The 8,870-nt window shown below is 53.9% G+C and overlaps 1 protein-coding gene across 1 annotated transcript; it reads left to right on the forward strand.

Annotated features, from left to right (window-relative positions):
* The first annotated feature begins 1,672 nt into the window (after positions 1-1,672).
* On the forward strand, positions 1,673-8,596 carry LRFN3 (leucine rich repeat and fibronectin type III domain containing 3). The gene is made up of 3 exons (XM_084905184.1): positions 1,673-2,417; positions 4,098-5,534; positions 7,996-8,596. Exons 2-3 carry the CDS (start codon positions 4,114-4,116, stop codon positions 8,450-8,452), a joined length of 1,878 nt encoding a protein of 625 aa, XP_084761310.1. The 5' UTR covers positions 1,673-2,417; positions 4,098-4,113; the 3' UTR covers positions 8,453-8,596.
* The last annotated feature ends 274 nt before the right edge of the window (positions 8,597-8,870 follow it).

An 8,870-nucleotide genomic window follows, 5' to 3' on the forward strand; every position in this document is an offset into this window, starting at 1 on the left:
CCCACAGGTGCTTTATGACCATCCAGGTTCCACCAGGCTAGTGCCATGGCCATTGGCCAAGGCTGTGTTCCATTCAGACCAGCGCTCTCAAAAGATCAGGTCCTCCTTATTATCATAACCAAGTCTCCAGGTCAGGCTTGTAGACTACTTCCCACATGCCTCTTCCTGCAACACCATCACCATGAGACACATGGGACACCCCAAATTACTCTCCCCTATCCTCTCACAGCATCAGGATAAGCAGGCACCATTTCTGCTGAGTTATGTGTTGGTACAATTCCAGTAGGTCCGCTGGGACCGTGGATGTGAGTGGAGAGGGGAACTCAATGAATAGACTTCTCTGGGTCAACCTAGCAAGATCCTGCCTCTGCCCCACTTCCTATCTCCTTCTCCTTCCATGGGATATCTGGTTAATGTACCTTTTTTATTTGTTTTTTGTTAATCCTCACCTGCAGATATTTTTTCCAGTGCTTTTCAGAGAGAGAGAGAGAGAGAGTAGAAGGGAAGGAGGGAGTGGGAGATGAAAGAGAAAGAGAGAAAGAGAGAGAGAGATTTGAGAGACACATTGACTGTTTGCCTCCTTTGTGTGTTGCCATCAAGGGCTGGGAGCAAACCTGCAACCGAGGTACATGCCCTTGGCCAGGAATTGAATCTAGGACCCTTAGATGTATAGGCCAACACTCTAACCACTGAGCACACTGGCCAGGACTAGCTCCAAGTCCAGAGAGTCTTGAAGTCAGCTTTTCCCTTTGCAGCCAGCGCAAGGAGTCTTGGGGAGGAGCACTCCCTCCTCTGGCCTGAAAGGTCAGTCCTGTTACTGGGAAGGGTCCAGGTAAGGAAGCTCCACTTGTGGAAAGGACATCAGAGGAGGTGGTGCTGAGACAGGGGACAGGTTTGGGCGCCAGGGACTCTAGGATGCAAGGCCACATTCAATGCTCTGAATGAGAACTGGACACACACATGTACACATACTCATCCTCACAGCTGAGTTGGCCCATCTCAGGCGCCCACTATGTCTCTTTGACTTTCTCCATGTCTTTGTCTTTATGTCTTTGTCATTGTTCCTTGAATATGTCTGTCTTTCTCTCTCTCTCTCTCTCTCTGTCTTTCTCATTTTACTTCTCTCTATCCTCCTAATCGAAGTCTGCCCATATTTTCTGTCTCTGTCTCTATCTCTGTATCTCTGCCTGTATCCCAGGATTCTTGCTCCTAAGCAACGCCCCTGCGACTCCTTGGGAGGCGGGGCGGGGATGCGCCTTTGGAAAAGGGAGGGCAGCCTACGCCTTTAAGCTCGGGCGCGCGCCGAGCCTGCGCCTTTAAGCGCGGGCGCGCGCGCGGCCCTGGGTTCCTGGCGTGGAGGCCGCGGGAGCACCCGGCCGGCCTGCCTGCCCAGCCCCCGCCCCGGCCCCCGCCCCGGCCCCGGCGGGGGAGGGGTCTCTGAGCACGGCCCCTCCCCCCTGCGCCCCTCGGGTGCCGCGGTGCCCTCACCCCTCGTGCTCCCGGCAGTTCGCCCCACCCCGGCCCCCGGGGCTTCCTGGCCGGCCCCTCCCCCACCGCGGCCGACCCCTTCCCTCCTGGCCAGACTCTGCTACACACTGGGAAGCAAGCTGGTAGCCTGCACCGCAGACCCAGAGCCTGCAGCCCGACATCGGGGGGCCTGCATTCCGAGATTGGATCCAGGGATCTGAAAACAGGGACCCCAAGACTGGAGTCTGAACACCAATATCTGGGGCTGGAATCTCAATATCAGTCGCTGAGAACCCAATATTTGGAACCCGAGCCCCAAGACTTGGATTATGGATCCCAACATTTGGAGCCTGAACCTCAAGATTTGGAATCTAAAACCCCCAATCTGGAGCTAAACTGACTTCTGTGCCTGAGACTTTGAAATCTGGGATGGGATTCCTGTGTCTATTCCCCCAGAATCCACTACTTGGGACCCGAACCCTAAGATTTAGGCCTCAAATTCCAAGATCTGTACCCTGGCATTCCAAGGGGCCTAAACCTGAGTTCTGGCCTGAAGTCCTTGCTGCAAACCTGAATGCTGAAATCTGGGACTAGAGACCTCCAAAACCTGACTTAGCACCCCAATAACTGAACCCAGCACCGCAGTACCGGACCCCAGGACTGGATTTAGGGCTTAGACCCTAAACTCTCCATTTGGCTGTTTTGCATCCCAAGTCTAGAGCTGGGTGACCCTGACTCTGAACAACCTAAAGGGGTGCCTGAGTCTCTAAAATTGGACCCAATATTTGTCTAGAGACTCCATGACCACATATATAAGCTGAAACACGAGGACAGTCCCTCTACAGAGGCCTTGGGGACAGGAAGGAGCGACTGAGCACCCCCTCCAGAGTCCTGACCTTTGACCCCCTGGGAGCCTGAAGACTCTGCTCCCTGGGACGTCTCCAACTCAGGTAAGGCAGTTGGGAGGGAGTTTCTCAGTGACTCCCATCATGGGAAGGGACTAGAGAGGAACTTTGTGGTTGGGGTGGGTGTAGGTAAAGACCATGTAACCCTGGTAATCCTCAGGGTTTCTCCCAGAAATAGACCCCAATCCATGGATCTACCTCCAGTTCCTCTGCCTCAGACACTCTCTGGACATTTGGCCAGTCCTTCCCCTCTCTGATCTCCTCTTCCCCACGTGATGGCATCTCTAGGTCTGAGACCCACTCCCAGTAGATCTTCTAACTTCTTCCCACCATGTATCTGACCATCTCCAACCACCTCAACTGCCCGCCCTCTCCCATCCACTGCCCCTGTCTCTTTTCTCTCTGACCATCTTTGACACTTCTGTCCACTGCTCCTCTCTCTGGCCACTTCTGGCCACCACTCATCTCAGTAACCATCTCTGTCCACCTCTTCTGTCTTTGATCGTCCACAGCCCTGTCCACAGCTTCTCTCTCTGGCCACCTCTATCTATTGCTTCACTCAGTGACCACCTTTGATATCTTTGCTGCTCTCTAGTCATCTTTCATTGGCTCTCCTGCCCTTCTCCAGCCCTGACTCTCAGCTGTGGCCTTTGACTGTCTGACCACTTTTGACATCTCTGTCGACTCTTCTCTCCAGCCGCTTCTGTCTGTCTATTCTCCCACTTCCTCTGTCCACATTTCCTCTCTCTGCCCATCTTTCATCATCACTCTTGCCCTCCTCCCACTCCTGACCCTAATTGCCAGTTGACAACCATCTGACCATCTCTAGCCTTTACTGACTGACTACCTCTCTTCTCTGTTCTGTGATCATTTCTAATATCCCTGGCTGCTTTCCCTCTGTCTGATGACCTCTCCACATCCATCGCCCAGCTGTCCTCTCCTCCTGACCACTTTTCTGGCTTTTGACCATTTCTAACCATCTTTTACCATCTCTCCCAGATCTGACCACCCCCTGACCACTTCCTCTCTCTTTGTCCACCACTTGTCTTCTTGATTATCTCTAACCATCTTTCTTCTTTGGTCATTTTCAACTACTTCTGACCACCTCTTCTCTCTTTGGCCACCTTTGACCATCTCTTGGTGACCATGTCTAAAGCCCTCTTGCTTATCTTCTAATCACCACCACCCTGACCAACCCTCCCATTCTATCACCACTCTGGCCATTTTTAATCACCTCCCTGCCTTCTGACCATCTTTGTTAATTTCTGCTCCCTCTGTCCTCCCATGACACATCTGAGTCTTTGACCATCTTTTCCAGCTTTTTTTTTTTTTTTTTTTTTTTTTTTTTTAATATATTTTATTGATTTTTTACAGAGAGGAAGGGAGTGATATAGAGAGCTAGAAATGTCGATGAGAGAGAAACATCGACCAGCTGCCTCTTTCCCATCCCCTACCAGGGATGTGCCCGCAACCAATGTACATGCCCTTGACCGAAATCAAACCTGGGACCTTTCAGTCCGCAGACCGACGCTCTACCACTGAGCCAAACTGGTTTCGGCTTTTCCAGCTTTTTGATATGTCTGACCCTTCCTCTGACCATCATTAACCAACTCTTCTGCTCTTAGCTCATTGTTACCTTCTCTCCTGGTCTTGGACCATCCCAACACCCTCTGGTAGCCCTCTTCTGACCTCAGCCTGCCCTAATGCCTCCCTTCTTCCCTGCAGGCCAACCCTGCCCGAGATGGCCATCCTCCCGCTATTCCTTTGCCTGCTGCCGCTGGCCCCTGCCTCATCTCCACCCCAGCTAGCGACATCCAGCCTGTGTCCCCGTCGTTGCCGCTGCCAGACACAGTCACTGCCCCTAAGTGTGCTGTGCCCAGGGGCAGGCCTCCTGTTTGTACCACCCTCGCTGGACCGCAGGGCAGCCGAGTTGCGCCTAGCAGACAACTTCATTGCGGCTGTGCGCCGCCGTGATCTGGCCAACATGACAGGCCTGCTGCATCTGAGCTTGTCACGTAATACCATCCGCCATGTGGCAGCCGGTGCCTTTGCTGACCTTCGCGCCCTGCGTGCCCTGCATCTAGATGGTAACCGGCTGACCTCACTGGGCGAGGGTCAACTGCGTGGCCTGGTCAATTTGCGCCATCTCATCCTGAGCAACAACCAGCTGGCAGCCCTGGCAGCTGGTGCCCTGGACGACTGTGCCGAGACACTTGAAGACCTCGACCTCTCCTACAACAACCTGGAACAGCTGCCCTGGGAGGCTTTGGGCCGCCTGGGCAACGTCAATACATTGGGCCTCGACCACAACCTGCTGGCTTCTGTGCCTGCTGGCGCCTTTTCCCGCCTGCACAAGTTGGCACGGCTGGATATGACCTCCAACCGCCTGACCACCATCCCACCTGACCCGCTCTTCTCCCGCCTGCCACTGCTAGCCAGGCCCCGGGGGTCACCTGCCTCTGCCCTGGTGCTGGCCTTCGGTGGGAACCCCCTGCACTGCAACTGCGAGCTGGTGTGGCTGCGGCGGCTGGCGAGGGAGGATGACCTTGAAGCCTGCGCCTCCCCACCAGCTCTGGGTGGCCGCTACTTCTGGGCTGTGGGTGAGGAGGAGTTTGTGTGCGAGCCCCCTGTGGTAACTCACCGCTCACCACCCCTGGCAGTGCCTGCTGGTCGGCCGGCTGCCCTGCGCTGTCGGGCTGTGGGGGACCCCGAGCCCCATGTGCGCTGGGTATCACCCCAGGGCCGGCTGCTAGGCAACTCGAGCCGTGCTCGCGCCTTCCCAAATGGGACGCTGGAGCTGCTGATCACTGAGCCGAGTGATGGAGGCATCTTCACCTGCATTGCGGCCAACGCAGCTGGCGAGGCCACGGCTGCTGTTGAGTTAACTGTGGGTCCCCCACCACCCCCTCAGCTAGCCAACAGCACCAGCTGTGACCCCCCGCGGGACGGGGATCCTGATGTCCTCACCCCACCTTCTGCTGCCTCTGCCTCTGCCTCCGCCAAGGCAGCAGACACTGGGCCCCCTGCTGACCGTGGTGTCCAGGTGACAGAGCACGGGGCCACGGCTGCTCTCGTCCAGTGGCCAGACCAGCGGCCTGTCCCAGGCATTCGCATGTACCAGATCCAGTACAACAGCTCAGCTGACGACATCCTCGTGTACAGGTGCAGTGCCCAGGCAGGGGGCAGCTTGGGTGGGGAGTGAAATGGAGGGAGGGTTAGAGATATGTCTACTGGTACCCAGGCTGCAACACAGCTGAAAAATGAGGCTGCAAACTTACAAAGGAAATCAGATAGCAAAGGTAAAAGAAATCAGGCAGAGAGAGTAAAAAGGAATCTGGCAGCAGTATTAAAAAGAAATAAGGCAGCAAAAGTAAATAGTAACAAACATATAAAGGAAATTAGGCAGCAAAATGTACCAATGTACATGCCCTTGACTGAAATCAAACCTGGGACCTTTCAGTCCGCAGACCGACGCTCTACCACTGAGCCAAACTGGTTTCGGCTTTTCCAGCCGAAAAGTGACCAGGCCAAAAGAATAAAGAGTCGAAGGAGAAAGGCAAATTTGGGGAGATAAAAGCAAATTTAAGTATTAAATAGTAAAGGAAAAGAGAGACCAGGTATTTCCAGGTGACAGGGCTAAATACAAGATAGGCTGCAGGAAGAAAAAGAGATCAAGCAGGAAGGTGTAGTGATCGTGGGGAAAATGGAATGAGTCAGCCCTGCTGCAAAGGCTCTCAGACCAGGGGTTAAAGGAAAATGGGAAGGAAGTTAAACAAAGTTCACTTTGGGTTTGTGCAGTGTGAACTGCTCCACATATTTGGAGTTCTTATATGCAATATCTCAATTTTTTATTTTCTAAACCAAATTAAACCTAGTTTAAGTTCCACCTGCTAGGCGAGCAGAAATGTTCAGTTTGCCTCTGTTGGGGATTCCCTTCTCTCTTCTGTTGTTGCAAACACAAAACTTGGGGCTTAAATACTCCACGAGGTGGGCCAGCATAACTTCTGCCCCTGCTCTGGAGAGTACGTGGCACATCTGCTGAGGCCACATGTGTTCTGTAGTCTTGGCTCTGGCGTGGGTGCTTCTGACGCCTCTCACCCAGTCCAGCTTTGCATGGAGAGCTGTGGAAGGCTCCCTGTTCTCACTGCCAGGCTGAGCCAGTGGTGCAGTCCCACCTCCTGGCTGCCGAGAACTGGGCCTCCTATGGCTTGGGGTCTGCACCTTGTAACCTACCATGTGGGTCCTGTTTCCCTCCTCGGGGACCCCAAGAGATAATCACTTGATCTCCTTTTCAGTCGTGGAAATCTAATAAGCTCATTCCACTCTCATTCATAGGCAGTGTGCCCAGTAGATTCCATGGAGGGTCCACCTGAAAATCACACAAATTCTGTCCGCTGTGCCTGGCAGGGGATGGGACGAATGCTCTCCTAGATAGTCACCCTCTCAGAGACAATCGCAGAGTTTCCTGTAGCTCCCTCATTAAAGCAATTTAAGAATAAAACTGATCATCAAACAAGTTAAATCTCCAACAGAATGCTCTGCTACAAAAAGTAGTATAGTGGAATTGGGTGTTAGAGAAACTAAGCAACAGAGATAAAAGGAGTCAGTAGGCAGAGATGGAAAGAAATAAGGCAACAGAGAAAAAAATCAGCAGTGGTGACTGAGGCACATCAGTTTAATGAAAATGGTATCAGATGACAGGACTCACTGCAAAGCAGGTTATAGATAGAATAAGGCAGTGGGACTAGGAAGGTGTTCATTCAAAGGTTAGAAGGAAATTGGCTCAGTGATATGGAGCAATCAGGTGGTTAGATGAGAAAGAATCTAATTGTACACTAGAGGCAAAGAGAAATAGGCACGGGCTGGAGGGAATCAGAAGTTAGAGGGAAACTGAGAGGTAGAATAAGAGGGAAAGTGGATATGGGGTTAGAAGGAAATGGGAATTGGGTTAGAGGGAGGTCAGAGAAGGTGAGGATGCAATTGGGTGGTGAGCTAGAGATTGCTGGCTGTAGTCTAGAAGGAGCTCAGGTGTAAGCTGGTGGGAAGTTGGGTGAAGGAACTCAGGCGGTGAGCTGGGGAGACTAGGGTGGGAGGACCAGAGTGAAAGCAAGTGGTGGAGTGGAGCAAAATTGGGCAGCAAAGTTAGAGGGAACTGCAGTTGAAGGCTGGTGGGAAATTGGGCTGGCAGTGCAGGATGGGAGTCAGGCAGCTGGGGATAAAGTGAAACAGGACTGGGAGAACTCAAGCAGTGGGCCACAGAGAAATTGGGCAGTGGGCTAGAGTGGAATTAGGCAGCAGAGCAGAGGGGAGGGGGTCAGTGGCACTGGAGGGAATTTGAGCTTGTGGGGGGCGGGGATCAAGCTGGGGGATGTGAGAGGAATGTGACAGTAAAGTTAGATGGTGGGCTGAGGTAAAATTGGCTAACAGACTGGAAGCATATCAGTCAGGCCACTGACTGGGTGTCAGACTAAAGGAATTCCAGCAGTGGTTAGAGGGAATTCAGAGGTTAGAGTGAATGCAGCAGCTGGACTGGGGAGAAATTCTCTAGACTGGAGGGTAGGGATGGAGTGCAGGGTGGGTGCTGGTAGCTGGAGACTTGACCCCTGCCTGCCTGTCCCTCCAGGATGATCTCACCCGACAGCCGGTCCTTCCTGTTGACAGACCTGGCAACGGGCCGCACCTACGATCTGTGCGTGCTAGCGGTGTACGAGGACAGCACCACGGGGCTGACGGCCACACGGCCTGTTGGCTGCGCTCGCTTCTCCACAGAGTCCACACTGCAGCCCTGCGGGGTCCCGCACGCACCCTTCCTGGGCGGCACCATGATCATCGCGCTGGGTGGTGTCATCGTGGCCTCAGTGCTGGTCTTCATCTTTGTTCTGCTCATGCGCTACAAGGTGCACGGTGGCCAGCCCCCCGGCAAGGCCAAGGCACCCGCACCCGTCAGCAGCGTTTGCTCCCAGACCAACGGCACCGCACAGGCCCCGTCTGCTCCCGAGCCCTCCGCACCGAGGGCCCACACCATGGTCCAGCTGGACTGTGAGCCCTGGGGGCCCAGTCACGAACCCACAGGACCCTAACCTCGTGCCCACCAAGGGGTGGCAGGACCTAAGCACCCTGTGGGACCTGGCCTCAGACTCGCCACATTGTTCATGGTTTTTAAAACTGATGGGGAGGGTGTCAGGGGCACTGAGGGGCACAACAAGAAAGTCCTATTTTTCTAAGCTTGGGCCTGGGCCCTTGCCCTTGTCTCTGTCTGTGGGAGTTGGGATTACCATGCAGGGTCTGGAGCTGGGGATGCCTCTTCTGGGGAGAGATCCATCTAGATCTGTCCAAGGTCCCTGGATGTGGCTGAGGACCCATTCCTTAAGCGTCGTCTGTGAGCACACTCTGTGATGGGTGATGCTGTGGTGCCTCTGACAGTCCCAGCTATGCCTTCAGGGAAGGTCATGAGGGAAGGTTATGAGGGAATCCTGGGAGACTGTGGGAGCCCAGAAA

The sequence above is a fragment of the Pipistrellus hanaki genome (assembly GCF_964339955.1).
Source record: "Pipistrellus hanaki genome assembly, chromosome: 15".
NCBI classification, from domain to species: Eukaryota; Metazoa; Chordata; class Mammalia; order Chiroptera; family Vespertilionidae; genus Pipistrellus; species Pipistrellus hanaki.

Coding starts and splice junctions, on each gene's coding strand:
- LRFN3 (XM_084905184.1), top strand. CDS start 4,114: ATGGCCATCCTCCCGCTATTCCTTTGCCTGCTGCCGCTGGCCCCTGCC. Junction 5,535..7,995: donor GACGACATCCTCGTGTACAG/GTGCAGTGCCCA, acceptor CTGTCCCTCCAG/GATGATCTCACCCGACAGCC.